The sequence below is a fragment of the Rhinolophus ferrumequinum genome (assembly GCF_004115265.2).
Source record: "Rhinolophus ferrumequinum isolate MPI-CBG mRhiFer1 chromosome 5 unlocalized genomic scaffold, mRhiFer1_v1.p scaffold_110_arrow_ctg1, whole genome shotgun sequence".
Taxonomy (NCBI): Eukaryota; Metazoa; Chordata; class Mammalia; order Chiroptera; family Rhinolophidae; genus Rhinolophus; species Rhinolophus ferrumequinum.
In genome coordinates this window covers 10488621-10513653 of record NW_022680355.1, presented here as the reverse complement: position 1 = coordinate 10513653, position 25033 = coordinate 10488621, and the positions used below count along the sequence as shown (strand labels likewise).

At 37.2% G+C, this 25033-nt stretch overlaps 1 protein-coding gene across 2 annotated transcripts in view; it reads right to left on the bottom strand.

The window, feature by feature from the left end:
• MYO3A (myosin IIIA) overlaps positions 1–25033 on the bottom strand; it is a 219961-nt gene that overhangs the window by 105531 nt on the left and 89397 nt on the right. For both annotated transcript variants that reach the window (XR_004422433.1, XM_033100700.1), the window contains exons 12-17: positions 23205–23321; positions 12308–12412; positions 12119–12202; positions 8434–8636; positions 1966–2064; positions 1762–1876 (exon numbers count right to left, since the gene is read on the bottom strand). Coding sequence is in view for 1 of the 2 variants with exons in the window: in XM_033100700.1 (XP_032956591.1) it covers positions 1762–1876; positions 1966–2064; positions 8434–8636; positions 12119–12202; positions 12308–12412; positions 23205–23321 (723 nt within the window). In the remaining variant the exon portion in view is untranslated. The remainder of the gene's footprint in view (positions 1–1761; positions 1877–1965; positions 2065–8433; positions 8637–12118; positions 12203–12307; positions 12413–23204; positions 23322–25033) is intronic.

The window sequence follows — 25033 nt, the reverse complement described above, 5'->3', positions numbered from 1 at the left end:
CAAAACAATCTTGAAAAAGAATGATGTTGGAAGACTCATACTTCCCAATTTCAAAACTTATTACAAAGCTACAGTAATCAAAACTTTGTGGTACTGGCATGAAGACAAACATATAGATAAATATAATAGACTTGAGAATTCAGAAATAAATCTATACATTTGTGTCAATTGATTTTTGACAAGGATGCCAACACCAATAAATGGGGAAAAACAGTCTCTTCAACAAATCGTTGTGATACAACTGAATAACCACATGCAAAAGAAGCTGGACTCCTACCTCACACCAGACACAAAAATTAGCTCAAAGTGGAACAAAGATCTGAAAGTAAGAGCTAAACCTATACAACTCTTAAAAGAAAACTTACGCACGAATCTTCGTGACTTTGGGTTTCTTATGTACGACACCAAAATCATATGCAACAAAACAAAAAATAAATAAATTGGACATCACAAAAATTAAAATCGTGTGTGCTTCAAAGGACAAAATCAAGAAAGTAAAAAGACAACAAATGGGAGAAAATTTTTGCAAATAATATATCTGATAAGGGACTTGTATCTATAATATAAAGACTTCTTACAACTCAATAATAAAGAAAACCCAATAAAAAAAAATAGGCAAAAGATCTGAATAGACGTCTTTCAAAGAAGATCTATAAATGACCAATAAGTACATGAAAATAAGTTCAGCTCATAAGCCATTAGAGACATGCAAATCAAAATCACAATAAGATGACACTTCACACACCCTAGGATGGCTATAATCAAAAGACAGGTAATCACAAGTGTTGGCAAGAAAGTGGAGAAACTGGAACCCTCATACATTGCACAGGAAATTGTAAAATGATGCCGCCGCTTTGGAAAACAGTCTGGCAATTCCTCAAACAGTTAAAGATATGATCCAGTAATTCCATTCATAAGTATATTCCCAAGACAATGAAAACATGTTCACAGAAAAACTTGGATATGAATATTCATAGCAGCATTATTCATAATAGCCCCCAAATGGAAACAACCTAAATGTCCATGAGCTGAGGAAGAGAAATAACATCAGGTATATCTATAAAATGAAATATCATTCAACAATAAATGAAGTACTGATACATGCTACAACATGGTTGAACCTTGAGAACATCACGTTAAATGAGAGAAGCCAGTCGAAGGACGAAATATGACATCACTCTATTTATGCAAAATGTCTGGAAAAAACAGATCTAGGATGATAGAAAGCAGAGGTGGGGTAGGAATGAGGACTGCTTGCTAGCATGTTCCTTTTTGGGGTAAAAAATTTAGAACATCCAAATATTCTAAAAATGATGGTGATAGATGCACACTTCTGCAAATATACTAAAAGTCATAAAAATGTATACTTTTAAATAGTTGACTTGTATGGTATATGAATTATATCTTAATAAAGGTATTATGAAAAAAGACTGCACTAGAAAAGAACATGTAATATGATCATGTTTACGCATTTATGTAGAATTATATATATACGCAGGAGATGCAAAGAAAAGTAAAATAAAAGATTAAGAACTAAACCAAATTCAGTTGTATCTCAAGGCCACTGATTCCTCATTTAGAAAGTAAATATTATACTTCCAGTTGTTTCATAAGGTTGCTTCAGTAATTAAAAGGATGATCCATGCAAAGCACTTAGCACAATGCTTGGTATATATTAATCACCCAATAAATGCTCTCTCTTACCATTAGTGATGACGAAAAGGTACTTCCTAAAGCGGTTCAAAAGTCTTTCACACTTACCTCCATTGTAAAACCTATGACTTTGAAACACTGCTCAATTAATTCATACTGGGATTTATAGACACTATTATTCGTCATGTCCTGTACTGTTCTGAGGTTGTCATTTTGTAGGTATCTGAAAATAAATATGAAAGGAAGGGTAAAAATATAAAATTAAGTGTAAAGTAAAAGTATTATTTGTGAAAGTACAACCTGCTGGGTTACCTGGGAGGTTTATTTTCAGGCAATTTGTAATGGGCTAGTTTCTTCTTTTCAGATAAACCAGCATAGATGTAGTAAAACACATGAAAATTTTTTTCTCCACTGAAAAGATAAGACATTTTCAGTAAGGTGGTTAGTAAGAATATTTATTATTGTTAAAATTACTTGGCAATATAATTATCTGAACAACTGTGAGTGCCAACGTGGGCTTCCCCCGGGATACTGAATTTTGGCTTTCTCTGGCTGTTATCATTATTATTTCAACAACTACTGTCATTAAATCCCAGCCACCACTAAGCACTTTATATGAATCACTCAATGCTTACTTGTGAGTGACTACCAGGCATTGCTATAGGCACTGAAAATATAGAAGGATCAAAGCAGTCAAAATTCCCTAACTTCTTGGAGTTCACGTGCCAGTGGAGCAGACAGAAAAAGAAACAAATTGATAATATACAGATAAGCACACCAGATGACTGTAAGTGAAACCAATGAATAATATGCAGATAAGCACGCCAGATGACCGTAAGTGCTCTCTTGTCTCATTTACCTGCCATAAGCCCCTAGTTACTCAGGCGGTTCCCTCATTTCACATACAAGCAAACTGAGGCGTAGAGGGGCTACTGATCGTCCCTCAGGCCACAGAACTGATGGCTAAACTGGATTCAGATCAGGGCTGGTTGACTCCAAAGGCCACGTCTTTAACCACCCTGGTACACTGCTTTCTGGGGCTCCATTTTCTCAGTGGTCTGAGGAGTCGGCCTCACAGGAGTCTCAAGTTCCATGACTCTGGTGCTGTGTATAAACAGCATTTCCCAGATTCAGGTATAATACAGTTAGGGTACAGGGGTCACAACAAGGAGAGTCTCTGGCTCAGGATGGTCTCTAACATAACTGCTGAGACCTCAGGGTCCCCCTTCTCCTCCTTTCCTCATCTTCCTTTTGCTCTGGAGAGTTCCTGGGATGGATCACACTTCCTCTCCAAGATCAGGCACGTTCTCTTCAGAAACAGGGAAGGATGGTCTTCCGGCTTTACAGGTTCACAGTCTCAGTTTTCCCTCTTTGCTCCTGCTTTGCTTCTACTCTGACGACCATGACGGTCATTTGGGAGGCCATGGGGTTTGCATCTGTCTTCTGGCATTGCCCTTCCAATCCCAACACTGCACCTGCCTCTCCTTTGGGGTAGTCCTACACCCTCCCTGGATCATTCACTCCATGATCACCAGGTTCACAAGACTGGGGCTGGGGCAGAGAAGGGTTCCTCCCACAGGGACTAAATTATCCATAACCCTCAAAAGCGTAGGTCTTGCTGTCTTTATCTCTTTTTATATTACTCCTTTTCAGTTAGTGTAAGACTCCCACCCCATCGCAAAGCTTTGGACGTTACCAGAGGGACTGGATCAGGAGATAGTAAATTGTTGCTGCACAAGGGCTCCTCTCTGGCCACGGGATTAGTCAGGGTTCCCCAGAGAAATGGAACCAAAAAGGTTTGTTTATACACACACACACACACACACACACACACACACACACACACTCAGAGATTGATTAAGGAGAGAAAAGGGAAATACTCCAAGGACAAATCTTTCGCAAATACACATTTTGGGAATGGATGGATGAATGTAAGTCAGAGAAGAAAAATTCAGAGAGGTGTGAGAGGACTCAGGCGAATCAGCCATGGAAGCAAAGGCAGGCGAGCTTTTCGAGTCAAAGGGGTGTCCATTGGCTCAGATGCTGAAGTAAGGACTGGCACAAGCTTTAGATGGTTGTACTCAAACTCTCCGCACCCCCGCCATGACTTGTTTTACTCACCAGCAACATTTCAATGAACACTAACACTGGAAATGAGCAAGGTTAGGGCAAAATTGAAAGTTTAGTTCTTGTCTTTTTTCCACCGCAAAATAACAAAACTTCTCCAAGAGTGGCACAGCCTATAATTCAGTTTGCTTTATTCTGATGAAATTACATTGATTGCTCTGTGTGCCACACCTTTAACGCATAAAAGAGGCAGTGTACAATTAGAGAACTGACTCATAAATGTAGACACACAAAATTGGTGGTTTTCTCTTTAACTATCAGTTTACGTTTACTGAGAATTGTAATTTGATAGGACCTGGAGATGCTGTAGGAAATACACTGACCTTTAGTGGATAAACATTCGGAGAGTTAAAGAAACAGGAAAAGAAGATACCGCCAAAATTACCCATTCCACGTCTTGCCATAACTACGCCAAAGCTGTAGCTAAGACAGAGGACCACAGCATCCCATAATGAAAATATGACTAGTGCTTCCCAGGTCAGAATGGCCAGGGACAAACACTGGGTCTCAGCAAGTTACCAAATCGCATTTCTCTGCCTCTGGCCCCAACCCTCAAAGTGTATCCTGTAACACTTCTTCGGAGTCCCACTCAGCCATTTGCAGGAAGACTGTCTCGTGTGCTCACCTGCCCTGGACCCTATGCAGCCAAGGCCTCAAACACCCTCGAAACTATGGCAAAGTCCTCACAAGGGTGCAGCTTACCCCACCTGTGAAATGTCTGCATCTTCAGCAAGGCTAAGAAAGCCAACAATGCTGCTTTGCATTCATCAGGCCCCATAGCGTATTCATGAAACAGTGCTTTTAATTTTTCATTTTTAATTATGGCTCCTTCCACTAAGAATCACTTCTCTAAGACATGCAGTCTCCTCAATCCCTCTGTCTGCCACCCCGCTGCTCACATTTAGCAGATGAACCCACTGCCTACTTTCCTGAGAAATTAGAAACCAACAGGAATCAGCAAGCTTTGTGACAAAGCATACGTGGTTCTCTAAAGGAGACTGAGCTGCTTTACTGCAGGAACCACATCTTATTTAGCTTTGTGTCTTCTGTGCCTACTAAGTTCCCAGCACAGAATAGGCACTCAATAAATATTTGTCGGATGGATGTTTGGATGGATGGATGGATGGATGAATGAATGATGAGCTTTGTAGTCAGACAGAGAGACACACGTTCAAATCTCAACTCAGTCAAGTATTAGCTTCTTGATATTAGGCAATTTATCACAACTCTCTTAGTTTCTGTTTCCTCATGTATAAGATAGACAATAATTTCCTGTCACATCACTGTAAAAATTAAAAGAGATAACAGATATAAAGTGCTTAGCACAGTGCCGACAGAGTAATTGCTCCATAAATAACACTGTCCCTTCCTCCACAGCAGAGAGCAGCACATCTGTCACTTTGTTGATGTCGTCTGTAGTGTCTGGTAAAATGCTGGGCATGTGAGGGAAACGCAATCAATGCTTGCTGAAGTTAGCTGTAGTAACGGGAGAAAAGTGCAGTGAGACAGTTCTAATTTATTTTTATAAGAATTATCTAGCATTGACTTCTTTAATACGCTCATGTTCTTCTGGAAATTAAGCAGCTTCTTTTAAAGGTTTCTTTTTTAAAATCATCTACATTCAGAAGAAGATTTAAGCCACAAATTTTGCAATAGTACCATTACTAAAAATACAAAAATAAACATAGTCAGAGATTGGAGTGGGATAGCATCGGCAGAGGCAAAAAGAGAAGAAAAGCACTTATTCCCTTAAAAGAAAGGGTAAATTCACTTTTAAAAAATAATTGTCTGCTCTGCTTCTCTGCCACCTCAGATCTAGTCTCCACATTTTGTTGCTCTACACACTAACACCCCGGGTTCCATACTCTCTGGCTTCCAGCTGGGATTGGCCAATCAGCAGCACAGGAAGGAGATGGGAGGGAGGGAGAAGAGAGAGGCCATGGTATCTGTCCCCTTGCTCTCCCTCACGGTGGCTGTACTCCCCATGGCAACAGCTCCTGACAGACAGCCAGTCCTCCAGAGCCCTGGCTTTCACCTGACTCTGCAGTGCTGTGCCCTCCTTCTGTCCTGCAGTCCTCGGTGGCAACGGTTTCTCGCTGCCATGCGTCAGTGGGCATCTCACCATTTAGTCTTGGTTCTTCACTGCCCTCTCTACCTCTGTAAATAGTCCTCTCAGTTAAACCCTTTGAACTAGTTCTTTCCTTTCAGTACCCTGACTGATACAGTACATTTACATTTGTAATAAAAATTGGACCTACTAAGAATTCTTCTGTTACATTTCTAATATTTCATTTTCAAAAAACACAAATTCTCCAGAATTTAAAAATGCTATTGAAATTAAGTTTTAAAAAAATGGAAACGAAAAGAAAAATAGAAAAATTATAGGGCAGCTGTGCTCCAATTATACCTGAGTTGTATTCCAACCTGAATGTAAATTTGGAACTTGGAGGGCTTTCCCCCAATAAACGATGTTAGAATTGCAGAACTAGAATAGTTCTTTAAGACAGCTGGAAAAAGCTTACTTAATACAGAATATTCCTAAAATATAACCCTAATTGTACAATTTCCTAGACGATATCCTATAGTATTTCAATAAGCATTCACGAGATTATTTCTATGCTTACAAACCGACGGTGTCATTGTGCAGCTACAGACATTACTGTCCACAGTTTATTCTATGTGAATGATGCTCCAGCATCAACTCCACAGAAGCCACTGTGAATGGTGCCCCCGGACATTGTGCAACATGGTGGCCCCATCTAAATCTCAATAATTTAGCCTCTTAGGTAGACCTTCCCCAAAGGCCTGAAGGAGAGACTTAAGTTATGAAGGCACGATGAATTGTTATGAGAACCAGTTAAGTCTCCACATCTGTGTTAGACCCTGAGGTTCTCTGCCAGGTATAGGTGGCAAAGGCCACCATGCATGTCCACTAAGTTCTGGGCAGGGGGCACACGTTGGTGACAGTAGCTGCTGTTTACTGAACATCTCCAGTGTGCCATATACTGTACTAGATGTTATTTCTAATCGTCACACAACTATCAACACTATGCTGCTGATAATAGCTAAAACTTACAGGTTCTTACTGTGTGCTATTCACTATGCTAAATACTTGACAGGCATGACCTTAATCTATAGGTAGAGCTATTGCTATTTCCATTTTAAAGATAGAAAAACTGAAGAGAAGAGAAGTTAAATATTCCAAATCATGCACATAGTAAATTGCAGAACCAAGATCCTGGAAGGGACCTTAAAATTTAAATATCTTAACCCAAAGTAGACCTCCATGTCACAGAGCCACAATTAAAAACTACATTTGTCTAATATTCTTCCCTTACATATTTTGAATTGAGGAGCAAAGGATAATTTTCCACATTGAGGGCTGAACTCAGGAGCTGGACTCCAGCAACTTATACTCACAATTTACTCATAATTGAATGATAGTAAGTTTGAAAGCACTTATATTAATAGTAATATACGAATACATAACAAGAGCTTGTGTTCCCATAAATTTAACATATGATATATTACTACAATGATGTTTTATGTTTAGCATAAAAACAACATAAACAAATGGAAGACTCTAGCTCACCACACTTCTTACACAAATAATATAACCACCAGGGTAGAAATCTAACGTTGTGACTATCGTTTCCTTATAAGAATAACAAACAAAGACGTTTTGGAAGCGTCAGGAGAGAAATGTGGCTATTCAGCTACAAACTGCCAAAATGAACTCATTCAACCTAATACCAAAACATCATATTAGCTTAAATCAGCCGGCAATAAGCAGGCCAACACAATAAAGCCCTTTCTTGAAACTTTATTTGGTCCCTTGCATATAACCATAGGAATAACAGAATTAACAGAAAGATCCCTTTATATACATCAGCACTTAAAACAACAAAATGACTGTTATTTCTAATTAAATTTCACATTAGTTTTGTGCAAAGAAATATATCCTCTCCTATCACAGAACTCACTCTAATTTATCCTGTTAGGATCGGTGATAGGCATAGGCTTTCTATTTGGTTATCACAAATATTACTTTTTAATTCCTCTACTGGATGTGAGAAAGTAAGACAGCACTGAGGGAATCTTTGTTTCTAAGAGTAAGTACCTTGCACATAATAGATGATAAATAAAATTTTGTCAAATTTTTGTTGAAACGTCAGTTATGACACATATCACTTATGACATGTATGCTGTTTATGACATGCATACCGCTTATGACACATATGTCACTTGTGACACACAGGTTGCTTGTTTAGGACACACATGTCACTTAGGACATAATATCACCATTGCCACATGTGTCAACTATGACACACATGTCACTAATGACAAGTATGTTGCTGAGGGGACACATGCCGCTTATGACATTTTGCAACATGGTGGCATGTCATTTAGGATATGCATGTCGTTTAGGACACATGTTGTCAACACCAATCATGACACGTGTCAATCATGACATGTGTGTCAATCATGACATGTCACTGACACGTCATTCATAACACACATATCACATAGGGCACATGCCGCTTGTGACACGTATGCCACTTATGCCACATGCATCACTGATGACACGTATGTCACTGATGCCACGTAGCTTTGCTTGTTTCCCATAAAACAAGATATTTGACGTGAACTTACAGGGCTTGGTGGATAACTCGGGATTTCTCCAGAAGGTATTCATACATCTGTGCTCCCACTACAGCTCCAGAAGAGGTAAATTTCATTTCTAAGTATTTTCCAAATCGGCTGGAATTGTCATTTATAATAGTGCAGGCATTGCCAAAGGCTTCCACCAGATTGTTCACTTGTAAAATCTTCTCCTGAAGGGTTATGTTATTAGCCTAGAGAAATTGTCAAGATACATTGTAAGATGTAAAAAATTAATTTTGTATATAATAACATGTCTCTTCTTTGATAAGTGCTTTATGTAGCTATAAACTTACGAGAGCGTATTCCTGGAGTACAGCCAGACATGACAACCTGGCCTATTTCTCCCTTCCCATATGTGTATCCACCCACTTGTTTTCTCAGAGAGGCATGCTTTTTCTATTCAAATATAGTTCCACTCAGTGTGGGTTTACAAACACAATTTATGCATACAGAGATACACTTCTCCTTTTGTTATTCCTCCTCTACCTGCCTGGCTCCCCCATCCAATGTTCCCTGAAGTCAGAACCACTTTCCCTGCTTCCATGGAAGCTGCTAAATCTGAAACTGAGGCAGTAAAGATAACTGGTCATTTCAAAAGCAGAGGAAAGGGAGTAATTGTGAAAATCAGGGACAGCTTAGAAGTGTGGGGGGGGGAGTGGAGGCCCAGTCACGGCCAATGGGCCTTCTTGCCTGTCCCTCTAGCTTTTCCTACCCCGTCTCAGATTCTCCTCTCAAACAGGTGTTACTTTTGTTTTCTTTATCACTTCACTTGAAATTCCATCAAGTAGAAATTTATTTGGATTAAAAAGCAACCTTTTTTAGAAAAGCATCCTCCCCTCTGAGAAGTTGGAGGAGCTAGTATGAGTCATTCCCATCTTGGTAGAAACTGTATCAAATAGATTATCTGCAATGTAATACCTTGCTGAGCTCAGCTTTGTTAAAGGTGTGGAAATTTTATAAGTCAGGGAGAGGAGCAGTAGGTATTTCTGGAATGTAGGCTGCAGTGGAATGCAGATGGGCTGGAGGGGGCAGTCACAGTGAGGTTTCAAGGGCATATAAGGACTTTGGGTATTTTCTAAAAGAGGCATTAAGGGTTCAAAGCAAAGAGTAATAACTGGGACAAACTTGGCTCTTTTAAAATGTTGTTTGGGGCTGGCCTGCACCTATGGAAAAGGTGAGAAAATATCTTTATCCACTGTATGAAATATCAGTACCCCAAGCAACGTTTGGAAACTGAATATTACAAATGTAACTTCAATCCACCAAACATCCCATGTTTGTATCTGGTAAATCTTCATCAGAAAGATAAGTAAAAAAACGTGATAATCTCTGATAAGGGTAGGATTCCGAGGTTGTGTGTGTGTGTCTGTGTCACCATTCCCAATTAATATTAAATCACAGTTTCAGATCTAGAACAAGATAAAGAGATTAGATAGACAAGTTTGCTGACATCTACAAAACAACATTCACACTCAAGCTAATCCATTGCTGATAAGTACCTCTATCAGCCCACAAATCAGGAAAGAATGGCAAAGGCTTGAGTAAATGAATTCAGGTGAACACCTCTATGCCAGAATAGTGTGCTGCGCCTCCCCACCCTTCCCCCTCAAAAATGACATCTTATTTCACTGGACTTAAAACCTTTTCGAATGATACTTGTCCTAGTTGTAAGGAGAGGCAAGCTGATGGGCAAGAGAATGGGGAAGGGATAGAGATGCCAGCCCTAAGGTGGCACAACCTTCCTGGTTGCTTCGGGCTCTTCCAGTCCTTTGGGGTCACAGGTCTGGTTAGTAGAGGTCATAGTAATCCACTGAGAAAAGTATATTTCTATTCCATACCAATACACATGATTGAAAATATTAAACCTGTCAATTGATTTTTAATAGGAACATTCTTTTGAAAATGAATTAGACTCAAACAGTTGTTTTGACACTATGAGATTTCACCCTTTTATAGAGAGGTTAGGTCTGGCCTTGTACCCACAGTACTTTGTAACACCAGATTCCTATAATCACAATGATGGCAAAAATTTTAACATGACTCTAATTATAAGTATGTGGATCATAATAAAATTTTCCAGAGAGATAAGGTACATACAATGAGTTTTTTAAAAAAGGTATTAGCCTAGTTAGAACACATAATTCTTCACCTATCTCATTTCAAGGATTCTACCTAGAAAGTTCAAACCTAGTCTCTATCATCTTCTCCTTTTCCAAAATTAACTGAAAGCAACAAACAAACAAAAACTCAGAGACACAAACAACAGTTTAGTGGTTATCAGAGCATAAGAGCATAGGGAGGGTAGTAGAAGAGGGTAAAGAGGGTCAAATATACGGTGATGGAAGGACAACTGACTCTAAATGGTGAACACACAATGAAATATAGAGATAATGGACTATAGAATTGAACACTTGAAAACTATATAATTTAACTAAACAATGTCACCCCAATAAATTTAATAAAAACTAAAAAAATATTAAGATATAATTTACACACAGTAAGATTAATCCTTTGTAGTGTAAAGTTCTGAAAGTCTTTACAAACATATACAATCATATAACCCCTACTACAATCCACACATACAATTCCATCACCCCTCAAATTGTATCATTACCCTGTATAGTCAACACATACCTCCATCCCAGGCCTGTGATAATCACTGATCTGTTTATGTTACTATAATTTTAAATTTGCAAGCGTGACATATAAATTGAATCATACAATATGTAGTCCTCTGAATCTGGCTTTGACCTAGCATAATGCATTTGAGATTTAGCCAAATCTCATATAATAAGATTCATTCATTGCTTGTATCAGTTTCTTCTGTTCATTTTTAAATTATTTGATTTCTTCTTGAGTTTTTAAGTTTATATATTAAAGATGCAATCTTTTATCAGATATTTAACATTCAAAAAGTTTGTTTGAATCTGTAGCTTGTGGTTTCATTTTCTTAACAGTGTCATTCAGAGAACAGAAGTTCTTAATTTTGGTGAAATCAAATTTTTTTCCTTTATGGATTATGCTTTTTATGTTGTATCTAACAACTATTGCAGCTATGTAGTTAAATCTCAAAATCAGGTAATGTTGTTCTTTTTCACAAATCAATTTGTGGACAATTAACATGTTAATAACATTAAGCCTTTTAATCCATGAACATGGTCTACCTCTTCATTTATTTAGGACTTTAAAAATTTCTTTTAACAACTCTTCTTACTTTTCAGCATACAACTCTTGTATACATTTTATAAGATTCAGATTTAAACAGATCATGGTTTTTGTTGCTATTTAAGTGATACTTTTAAATTTCAATTTCCAATTGATCATTGCTGGTATATATGTATAATATATAAATAAAATTGATTTTTGTAATATTAACTTCTCTTTAACCTGCTAGTAACAAAAGAAAAGTAAAAAAAGTATTCACTGAATGTGTTGGGGCTATAAAAGAGAGAAAATCAGATTTATAAAACTTTGCTGACTAAGAGTGAGAAAGTTAAAATATCCTCAAAACAGAGTATATGTTTTTATATTGCTTGTCATATTTTAAACAAATGTGTTTTATCATTTCTGTGCATTACTAAATGTGAAAATTAGTGAATAGTAATCTAATCAGTTATATTAGGTTCTGAAATATAACAAATACCTGTTAGGTCAGAGAAAAAATACATTGTACCTTTCCAAGAACCGTCAGCTGCTGAACTAAAAGATGAGCACTTTCAGTCTTTCCAGCACCACTTTCTCCAGAAATAACAATGCACTGCACGTTGAGAAAAGAAAATTGTAAGAAGACTTTATCCTCACAAAATTCAGCTGACATACAAGAAACTAAGAGAGGAGTTTCTAAGAGTGTGAGACTCCTTACCTGATCTGAATTATATGTTATCATAGACTGGTAGCTGAAGTCAGCCATTGCAAAAATGTGAGGTGGATTGGCAGTTCTCTTTGCTCCAATATATAGTTTGGAATGCTAAGGGTTTAAAAAATACACATTTTGTAGCACTTATGTTTTTGTTTAAACCCAAGATTATTTAGAGGTAGAGCTGCAATTTTTAAAGCAAAATGTAAATCAAAATAAAGTTTCATACCACATCACATATATACACAATTATGTAAAATAAAAGCGTGACATAAAGCAGCTCAGAAATATGATATGACAATGATATGATATCACTCAGGAAGCAGTATTTAAAAGAAGACTCTTTTGGAAGTGCATACCACATCCAAAACAGAACTTAAGGTTTGAAAATGCTATTATTTCTTTAAATGAAATGACACTTTATAAACAAGACAATCAGGTATTATTTTGTTTACTGTTCCTTGGATAAAATAATGTTTGACATACGATCACTACATTTTTTCCTTTCACATCATTTAACATATAATCTCTCACTTTATTTTTCCAAGATTACATAGTTAATTGATAGCAGAATTTGTCCTAAAGCCCAAATCTTCTGACTAAGTCAAGGTTCATAAACATGCCATTGTTCTTGTAAATTTTAAGGTGGTAGAGGATGACAGAATTATATCTTTTTCACATGCAAAAAATAACTTACATGCAGTATTAAATAATTTTCTAGAGTACTCAAATAACTTGAAGATAATCAGTCCAGTTAAAAATAAAAAAAACAGAGTGATGTCAGAAACATGGTGGCGTGAGGGGTCCCCCTTGATCTCTTCCTTTGAAGTTACAACAAGTTGAACGGCTATAATACAATAAAGGATTCCCTATGCAACACACAAACACATCTGAGAGATCCACGCATTGAAACATCTGAAGGTGAGTGACTCGGGGTGAACAGGGGAGGAGGGAAGGGAGAAGAGCGGAGACGGGGCCATGGATGCAGCCCAAAGCTCACTGCGGTCCCAGGAGAGGGGATGATTGAGACCACAGGTGTGCTCTCTGTGGCTCTGAGCAATCCTGCCCGAGTGATCAGCATATGAAGGGTGATCGAAAAAAAGGTGAATGTTTAAATTAAAAAAAAAAAAGTATTACAGTAAAAGACACATTGCCATTAATCCCCCTCAAAATATTCCCCCTCGCTTTGAACACACTTATCCTATTGTTCTTGCCACCTTCTGAGGCACTTCTGGAAGTCCTCTTTTGTGAATGTCTTTACTTCATCCTCCATCATGACAATGCTCCGTGTCACACATCATTTCTGGTACGGCAATTTCTGTCAAATAAAAGCATTACGGTGTGTCCTCGTCTACCTTATTCATGGGACCTGGCACCATGCAACTTCTGGCTCTTCCCCAAAGTCAAAATGATTCAGGACATCAAGGCAGCCACAACAGCACAAGTAAAGACACTCAAGAAAGGACTTCTAGAACTGCTTCAGAAAGTGGCAGTAATGATGGAATAAGTGTGTTCAAAGTGAGGGGGAGTATTTTAAGGGGGATTAATGGCAATGTGTCTTTTACTATAATTAATTTTTTAAAAATTTAAATATGCACCATATTTTTTTTTTTTTATCATACCTCGTATAATACGGCTGAACCCAGATGATCATGGCATAGATCTCGGGGCAAAGACCAAATACAGAATTGTGACAGCTGTGATCTAGCAGTCCTCATTGCAGGGCAGAAAACAAAGCCACAGAGCCTGGCCAACTCCCCCAACCCCCCCAGAACTAGGTTCCTCAACATCGTCCCAGTGTTAGCAGTGGGCTCCAGAAGAAACTGTAGCAGTGTCAGATGAAAGAGCAGAATATCTACAGCCCTGAGAACTGGAGAGATATTTCCTGAGTGGCAGACACACAGTGCAGCTAATTCTAGTTCCAAGGGAGGAAATATAAGGGCAAGGCAGCTGTGGACTGGCAGTTGCCATTACACAGAGGAGAACAAAGACATAAACCAGCAGCCTTTCCCAGCCCACCCCACCTCCACCTTTGATAGTTGATCACAGTGGGGCACCCAGGGCTGTCAGGCAGCACATCTGGCTGCACTGGGATTTCAGGGGTTCAGAAAGCTATCACTTACCACATCCTCCCACAGAGGTGGTGCTCAGAAACCGAGGTGACCTGATCACAGAAGAGAAGCCCACCTCCCCAGGATATCATCTACTGCGAGAAGCCAAAACAGGGCAAAATAAATAAAATGCTCCAGTGCTACCGACTGGAAAACCAAAGAAATACCTCTTCATTTCAACCTGCTGCAGAATTCATTCCAGTAGATGCCCAGAAAGAGAAATAATCCATCAATTACGGTGAATAACAAAAGTAACAAGGCAGCTCAGAAAGAAAATGAAAAATTTCCAGAAAATAAACTTAAAGACATGGAAATATGTGACTTAAATGACAGAGAATTCAAGATTACAGTTCTGAAAACTCAGTGAGATGTAAGAAAACTCTGATAGGCAGTTGAATGAACTCAGAAGTAGAATTAACAAACAAAACAGATACTTTACCAAAGAGATTAAAATTTTAAAAAAGAACCAAGTAGAAATTCTGAAGCTGAAGAACTCAATGAAAAAAATGAAGACTAAAATAGCGAGCTTAGGAAATATAGCTGACTAGATAGAAGAATTAGTGATATTGAAGACAGAAATCTGGAAATGATGCAGATGGAAGAAGAGACTTGAAAGTTAAAAGAAAAGAAAGGACTTTACAAGAATTATCTGACTCCATCAGAAAGAACAATGTAAGAATAATGGGTATACCAGAAGGAGAAGAGAGCGAGAAGGGAACATAGAGCCTATTCAAACAAATAGTGAACGAGAACTTCCCAAACCTATGGAAAGAACTGGACATTCAAATACAAGAAGCAAACACCTAACTACCTCAATCTAAAAGGCCTTCTCCAAGGTATATTATATTGAAACAGTCAAAAGTTAATGACAAAGAAACAATTCTCAAGGCAGCCAGGGAAAAGAAGATGGTAATCTACCAAGGAAAGCCCATTAGATTATAATCATGTTTTTTAGCAGAAACTCTACAAGCCAGGAGTGAGTAGAATTGAATATTCAAACTATTGAAAATAGAAATTACCAGCCAAGACTAATATACCCAGTAAAGTTATCCTTTAAATATGAAGGAAAGAATAAAGACCTTTCCATACATATACAGAAGCTGAGGCAATTTCCTACCACCAGGTCTGCATTAACAGGAAATACTGAAGGAGGTTATTCTACCTGAAACAAAAAGACAAAAGGATACAAAACTATGAATACGATTACTAACAAACAGACAGAAGCAGGAAATGGCAACCCCTACACAGAATAGGGCACTATACACTTAACCATAACATAAAGGGTAAAAGAGACAAAAACATAAAAAGAGAAAAAGAGAAGACAACTTGCTACTGCAATTCAGAAATGAACTCATACCATAAATAGGGATAATTTGTGACAACAAAAACATAAAAGGGGAGGAGGTAAAGGTCTGAATTTGCAAAGGGGAATGGAGAAAAAAAGCATGCTGAAGAAAAAGGACTACTGTATATATGAAACTTTCTTTTACATAAACTTAATGGTAACCACTCAAAAAAAAAAATCCACAACTGAGACACATAACATAAAAAAAGTGAAAACAGAGGGAAAAATCATAGAATACCACCAAACTAAAATAACAGACAGAAACACAAAGGCAAAGAAACAACGGAGACACTGAGCTACCAGAAAACAAACAATAAATGGCTATAGAAAATCCTCATATATCAATAATCACCCTAAATGTAAATGGACTGAACTCACCAATAAATAGGCACAGAGTAGCAGATTGAATCAAAAAACAAAACCCAAACGCATTTGGTGGATTGGAAAATGATGGATAGGCCGAGCAGTAAACAAACGTGGTGATGTCATGGGCACCGCTGAACTGCGGCTGAACCCAGAGCTGTAAATGAGATGCACGGTGCCAGCAGCCTCCAGGCTGCATAGCCTGCAAACCACACACACTCCTCCACACAGGTCTGAGGTTACCCAAGCTGCACATACGGACAGGATGCTGCAAACGCACCAGACATTGCAACATGCAGCCAGTCCGCTGGCTGTATCGTGAACCATCCCGACATCCTCCTGCGCTGCCCTGCTGTCAGGCACTGACCCAACTGGAGCTCCACCTCCCTCCTCTGGAGACTCTCTGGGGGCTGGCAGCTTCCACCCATCTGGGCCAGCTTCTCCACTAGGGACCAGTTCCATGCCTCGCCAGGAGGCCCCCAACCTCCCGGGCTGGGCTTCTGTGGTTAGCTTTGGGCTTACTGCCCACCAGATTGGGGAAGTGCCTGTCTTTGCACTCAGCTTCCTGGGAAGCTCATTTCTCTTCAGCAAAGCTGCTGCTGGAGGCCTTGCTCCAGGTTTAAGCAGATACCAAAGTGTTCCCACCAGCCACTGCCTGCCTTCACCAAGCAAGGGGCCACCCCCCTTTATTCCAGGAAGGTGCTGGGAAGGCCCTGGACTTGCATACCCTTGGCAGCACCTGGCATCCGAACTGCCCTGAGAAATGGAAATCAGCCTGGCTGGGGCCAGGTAGGCCGCACTCTGCTCTGGAGTTGACTGGCCGCGCAATTTTTGGATGAATCACTTGGCGTCTCTGGGCTTCACCATCTCCCTCTGGGGAAGTGGAGAGAATCCCAAGTGTCCTCCCTATTCTGGTGTGGGGAAGGTCACAAGTGCTAGAAACACTCAGCAGGCCCCAAGGGTTAGTTAGAAGCCTCAGGGCAGGGCCTGGAATAGCGAGAATTTAGAGACGTGCAGAGAAACCAAGGCAGGCTCTCTTCCCACCCACTTGCCTCCCAAACTTAGCTTTCTGAGTTCACTGTGAGAAGTTGGTGATGTGGAGACATATGGGCCCAAGGACCCCACACACTGCCTCCCCTACTTGGACCTCACCAGTTCAGGCCCTTGTGACAGTTGGGGGAACCTAGAAATGACCCCAAGTCTTTAAAAAGTGCCCCAGGAATGCAGCAGGCAGAGCTTAACACCAGAGCCAATTCTAGCTTCCCTTTCACTGCAGTTAATATTTAAATCCCTCTCCCTCACATCACTGTGTTTTGTTGTCTTTATAGCATTTTGTCGCTGCCTGAAATTTTAATAGTCATTTATTTGCTTGTTTATTGTCAATTCTCCTCACCCAGCATGCACATGCATGTGCACATGCATACGTACACACACACACACACACACACACACATACACATTCTTTAGGACAGAGGCTCCCACCTCAGCGCCTGGCTTGGTAATCAGATGCCTGCTGGGTATGTGAACCAATGAATAAAATCACTTTGCCTCCCCTGTGAAATGGGCTTCCCTTGAGGGGATCTTGGAAGGGTAAAAGTTAAAACAAACAAAAACAAGAACTCGCGCCCCCAAACCCAACCATATGCTGCCTTCAAGAGACATCTCAGCTGCAAGAACAAATATAGACTCAAAATGAAAGGGTGGAAAACGGTACTCCAAGCAAATGGCATTCAGAGAAAATCAGGTATAGTCATACTTATATCTGACACAGATTTGAGGATAAAACAGGTAACGAGACAAAGAAGGACATTTCATAATGATAAAGGGGACTATACAACAAGAAGACATAACAATCATCAATATCAGGGAGCACCGACATATACCAAGCAACTACTAACAGAACTAAAGGGAGAAATTGACCAAAACACAATTATAGCAGGGAACCTAAATACATCATTAACAGCTATGGATAGATCATCCAAACAGAAAATAAGTAAGGAAATATCAGCCCTAAATGACACATTAGACCAAATGGACATAATTAACATTCAGTATCTTTCATCCTAGAACACCAGGCTACACATTCTTTCTAGTGCACATGGAACATTCTCAAGGATAAACCATATGTTGGGACACAAAACTAGCAAATTTAAGGAGACTGAAATCATATCAAGCATATTCTCCAACCACAATTCTTTGAAATTGGAGATCAACTGCGAAAAGAAAGCAGGAAAAAAATGTAAAGATTAAACAACATGCTCCCAAAGAACAAGTGGGTCAAAGAAGAAATAAAAGGAGAGATCAAAAGATACATAGAAACAAATGCAAATAAAAATACGTTGTATCAAAACGATTGGGATACTGCAAAAGCAGTATCAAGAGGAAAATTTATATCATTACATGCCTATTTCAAGAAACAAGAAAAATCCCAAATAAACAACCTAACAGTACATCTTTAAAAAACTACTAAAAGAAGAACAAATGAAACCCAAAGTCAGCAGAAGGAAGGAAATAATAAAATTTAGAGCAGAATTAAATGAAATACAGAACAAAAAGACCATAGGAAAGATTAACGCAACAAAGAGATGGTTCTTTGAAAAGATTAATAACATTGACAAACCCTTGGCTAGACTCTAAGGAACAAAGAAAAAAGACACAAATAAAGAAAGTCAGAAAAGAAACAGGAGTCGTTATAATGGATACTACAGAAATACAACGGATCTTCCAAGAATACTATGAAGGACTATATGCCACAAAATTCAATAACCTAGAAGAAATGGACAAGTTCTTAGAAACATATAACCTTCCTAGACTGAATCACAAAGAACTGGAAAATCTAAATAGACTGGTCAACAGTAAGGAAATTGAAACAATCATCCAAAACCTCCCCTAAAGCAAAAATCCAGATTACTTCACTAGTGAATTCTATCAAACATTCACAAATGATTTAATACCTGTCCTCATCAAACTCTTCCGAAAATTTAAAGAAGAGGTAATACTTCCCAACTCATTTTATGAGGTTAACATTACCCCAATACCAAAACCTGATAAAGATATCACAAAAAGAGAAAACTACAGACCAATATCTCTGATGAATACAGATGCAAAAATCCTAAACAAAATACTAACAAATCGAATACAACAATACATTAAAAAGATTATACAACACAATAAGTGGGGTTCATTCCAGGGGCATGAGGATGGTTCAACATACACAAATCAATCAATGTGATACACCACAAAAACAAAATAAAGGATAAAAATCATATGATCATATAAATAGATGCAGAAAAAGCATTGGACAAGATATTTATTATGACATCCATTTATGATTAAAATACCAAATAAAATGGGTATAAAAGGAAAGTGCATCAATATAATAATGGTCATATATGACAAACCCTCAGCAAATATCGTAAGTAAGGGTAAAAAAAAAAAAACACCTGAAAGCTTTTCCTCCAAGTTCAGGAACAGGACAGCAATGCCTCCTCTCACCACTGTTATTCAACATTGTATTGGAAGTCCTCGCCAGAGCAATCAGGCAAGAGAAAGAAATAAAAAGCATCCAAATTGGAAATGAGGAAGTTAAACTGTCACTTTTTACAGATGACATGAGTCTTTATATAGAAAGCACTAAAAACTCTACCAAAAAACTATTAGAAACAATAAAAAAAATGCAGTAAAGTTGCAAGATGCAAAATCAATGTACAAAAATCCATTGCATTCCTATATGCTAACAATGAAATTTCTGAAAATGAAAAATAAACAATTCCTTTCGCAATTGCAACAAAAAGAATAAAGTACCTAGGAATAAACTTAACAAAGGATGTGAAGGACCTATACACTAAAAACTATGAGACATTATTAAAAGAAACGGAAGAAGACACAATGACATGGAAAGACATTCGTGTTCATGAATTAGAAGAATCAACATAGTTAAAATGGCCATATTACGCAAGATTTGCATTACACAGATATAATGCAATCCCCATCAAAATCCCAATGGCTTTTTTCTTAAAGTAATAGAACAAAATCATCAGATTTGTATGGAATAACAAAAGTCCTGAATAGCAATCCTAAGAAAAAAGAACAAGGCTGGAGGTATCACACTCTCTGACTTCAATTCATACTCCAAAGCAACAATACTCAAAACAGCATGGTATTGGCAGAAAAACAGACACACAGACCAATGCAGTAGAATTGAGAACCCAGAAATAAACCCACATATATATGGGCAGGTAATTTTCAACAAAGGAGTCAAAAACATACCACAGAGAAAAGAAAGCCTCTTTCTTCAATAAATGGTTGCTGGGAAAATTGTTAAGCCATGTGAAAAAGAATGAAACTGGACTGCTATCTGTCACCATATATCAAAATTATAGAGTCAAAATGGATAAAAGACCTAAACATAAGACCTGAAACAATAAATTGCATAGAAGAAAGAACAGGTGCTAAACTTATGGACCTTGGTCTTAGAGAGTATTTTATGAATTTGACCTCAAAGGCAAGGGAAGTAAAAGCAAAAATAAATGAATGAGAGTATATCAAGCTAAAAAGCTTCTGCACAGCAAAAGAAATCATCAACAAAATAAACAGGCAACCAAGTGAATGGCAGAAGATATTTGTAAACAACATCTCCAATAAGAGATTAATATCCAAAAAATACAAGAACTCATACAACTCAACAACAAAAAACAAACACAATGCAGTTAAAAAATGGGCAGAAGACCTGAACAGATACTTCTCCCAAGAAGACAAACAAATGGCCAACTGATATATGAAAAAATATTCAACTTCACTAGCTATTAGGGAAATGCAAATCAAAACCACAATGAGATACTACCTCGCACCTGTTAGAATGGCTATTATCAACAAGACAAGTAATAACTAGTGTTAGAGAGGTTGTGGAACCCTCATACACTGCTGGTGGAAATATAAACGGATCCAACCACTATGGAAAAGAGTATGGAGTTCCTCAAAAAATTAAGAATAGAATTATCATACAACCCAGCAATCACTCTTCTGCGTATCTACTCAAAAAAATCTGAAAAAATTTATCCATAAAAATATACCATATTTTGCTGTGTATAATGTACACCCACATTTTTGGCCCAAACTTTCAGGGAAAAAATATTTTAATTTTTTAATTCAAAATTTTATTTGTTTACATTTAGGTACTTGTTTTTTATATTATAAAGGAATTTTAGCATTTATTTTTTAAACATATTATGGTACAAGAATTTTATGTAACAAATAATTATAAATCACAAGAACAGATGCAAGGTACAAGAAATTTTATGTACTGGTAACAAATTTACGATATTTACACATCATAGAAGGTCAAGAAATCTTTGTTGTTGCAGGTTTGTTGTAAGTTCAACAAAACCGATTATCGTATTCCAGGTATTATTTTGCATACAGATATTGTTATTGATTTCTAGAGTTACATTTTTAACTCATAAGCATAAATAAAAGAATTGAAAACATTTATATAGATATGGAATTTGTACTACCTGTGTATAATGTGCAACCTTATTTTTCCCTCACAGATTTGGGCAAAAATATGCACATTATACATGGCAAAATACTGTATATACCCCGATGTTCATTGCAGCATTATTCACGGTGGCAAATACATGGAAACAACCACAATGTCCTTCGATAGATGACTGAACAAAGAAGATATGGTATATATATACAATGGAGTATTAGCCATATGATGAAATACTGCCATTTTCGACAACATGGATGGATCTTGATATTATCATGCTAAGCGAAATAAGTCAGACAGAAAAAATCGAGAACCATATGACTTTACGCTTATGTGGCATATAAAACTGAAAGCAACAAATGAACAAGACAAACAAACAAACACACAAATCATAGACAAAGGCAATCATTTAGTGGTTATCAGAGGGTAAAGGGGGTCAAATATATGGTGATGGAATATTTTGGATGGTGAACACAAAACGCAATATATAGATGATGTATTATAGAAATGTCCACTTAAAACCTATATAATTTTACTAACCAATGTCACCCCAATAAATTTAACAAAAATTTAAAAAAATCTGACTTTGACAGGTTAAAAAATTTATCTTGACAAGAACCAAAAGATATAAACCAATTATATTATAAGATCAACTTTATTGATAGTAAAATTGTTTTAGATACAATATTATTCATCATATTGTCTTATAGCTTTATAAGGTTAATGAAAGCATTATTTTTTGATAATAAAGTCTATATATACATGTGCACATGTGTGTGTGCGCGTGCAACACACACACACACACACACACACACACACACACACACAGGGTGCCAGAAAAATGTATACACATTTTAAGAAAGGAAAAAACTGTATTAAAATTATGCTGATGGTAACCACTTTAGCACTTCTTATAATTGCAGAAATCAAATGTGACCTGTATTCATCTTTTGTTATCGGTATATATTGAATATTACAATTTTAATACAGTTTTTTTCTTTCTTAAAATGTGTATACTTTTTTTGCCACCCTCTGTATATATTAACAAAAATGAAAAACAGCATAGTTTAATTACAGAAACCTATTCTATATTTAAACCATTAGGGGTTGAATAATCTATTATTATATACTTACATTAATAAAACACACATTGTCTGATATTAAAAACAAATCACTATGTCAATAGGAATATTTAAATTCATAATGACAAGATTTATAGCCATTAAGTATATATTATCAATAGAAACGATGTAATTATACTTTTGACTCTCCCTTACTTGGTTCAGAGATAGACATTATGTATACATCTTTTTAGGCATCTGTTTATTGATATGATACCTAGTATAGACCAATTACGGATAACTGGAAGCAATTAACACTGTGCCACATACTATTGGAAAAATGAAGAGCACATCTACAATCAGATTGATTCTTTTTCTCTTTTTTTTCCTATCTCTATGTTTTAACCATAATCATTTAACTGTTTATTCAAGGCTCTGAATAAAACTTTCTTTGGCACCATTTAAATTAATTTAAATATCTGAATAGTGCAATTATTAGTACAAAGTAAGAAATGCAAGACACACCACATACCTCTGTGGAATAAAGACCCAGACTCTGGAAAGGGTTAAGAGCAATGAGTATATCTCCCACATACATATAAACCTGATCTCTGGAATAACATTTCTCCAGCTGCTCTGAGACTGTATTCTATAATAAAACACAAAAAATTTATTTCTCTTAAAAATCATTTATGGTCAATTACAATATAAAAAGTAAACAATAATAAATAAAACATCTGGAATCTGGACCAAGGCTCAGAAAGAAATAGATGTATTGCTTGTAAGAAGTATAACATTGGGTCAGCAACTACCTTTTCACTGAGCAGGCATTTTCTTTAGTTTTGAGAGCCATAGAGAGATGTCATTGTTACCTGTGTTTTCCAAAGGACATATTTGATATTACAGTAATATTTTATACGTATACAGAGGGCGACAAAAAATGTATATACTTTTAAAAGGAAAAAACTATATTAAAATTGTAATACTCAATATACACTGATAACAAAAGATAGAATATATATAATATAAAGATTATACATATATATGTATACAGAGGGTGCTAAAAATGTATACACATTTTAAGAAGGGAAAACTGTATTAAAATTATAATACTCAATATATACTGATAACACAAGTCACGTTTGACTTCTGCAATTACAAGAGATGCTCAAAGTGGTTACCATCATCATAATTTTAATACAGTTTTTCCTTTCTTAAAATGTGTACACTTTTTTGCGCATCCTCTGTATATATACTATTAGGTTGGTGCAAAAGTAATTGCGGTTTTTGCAATATTTTTAACCTTTTATACCGCAATTACTTTTGCACCAGCCTAATATTACATCTATTATATAGTATAATAACAAAATACATATATACATATATATGTAATGCTTTCAAGGAAATAAATAAATGCAGAAGATGAAATAAAAAGAAAGAAAACTAGAAAAGGAAAGGGAAGATACAGTGCACATGATTCTACTGCAAGTCGAGGTTATTCAGTGGCTCTGTGGAATGTCCTAGCCCTTTGCTTAGACATTTGGTTTTATGAGGCAGAATGAAAGTTCAGAAAAGTAACTGTCATAGTTGCTAAATCATGAGCACGTGGAATCAATTTTAATAGCATCAGAAATCATCATTTATAGTACACGACACAAGAGAGGAACAAAAGATCTTAAGTCAAAAAAGAGACAAAACAGAAAGCACAGACAATAGAAACAAACAAACTCAGTGTTTAACACAATATGTCAGCAATATAGATCAGCAAAAGCCTTCTCTATAATCCACAAGCCTAGAAATTCACATCATTGGAAAATTTGATATATAAGGATTCAGAAAGGTTTTGGCAATCTCTGACTTGCAAACGCTATTTGATTACGAGATGTTTGATGTTCACAAGAGAGGTTATTTTGAGGAAGTACTTGAGTTTTTATACAACCCTAAATTTACCAAATGACTACTTCTGTTCAGAAAATGTCTCCTAGTGTGTTACATTTCTGAGCAAAATGTTCAGGCATGTATCAGAACTATTAAAAAGAAGAAAAATCTGTTGATCAAGCAGGATAGAGATCCCAACCTTTCACTGAAAAGAATTATTCATTTCTCTAATGATTTGATTATCTGGAATAAAGGGGGATGAGGGGAAAGGAGGCGGAAACTATAATTTACTGGCTTGGATTTGTGCCTTCACAAGTGATGTCAGAACTATTTCTGAGGTCCTGGGAATAAGGAGTTTCAAGCAGAATTCAGTGCCCTGGAAGGTCAGCTCCGTGAGAGCAGGGCTTTGTGATTCCACGAAGGGGACCACTGGCTGTGGTAACAGACAGGCTCTCGAGGGATCTTGGAGGCCTCTAGCTACTG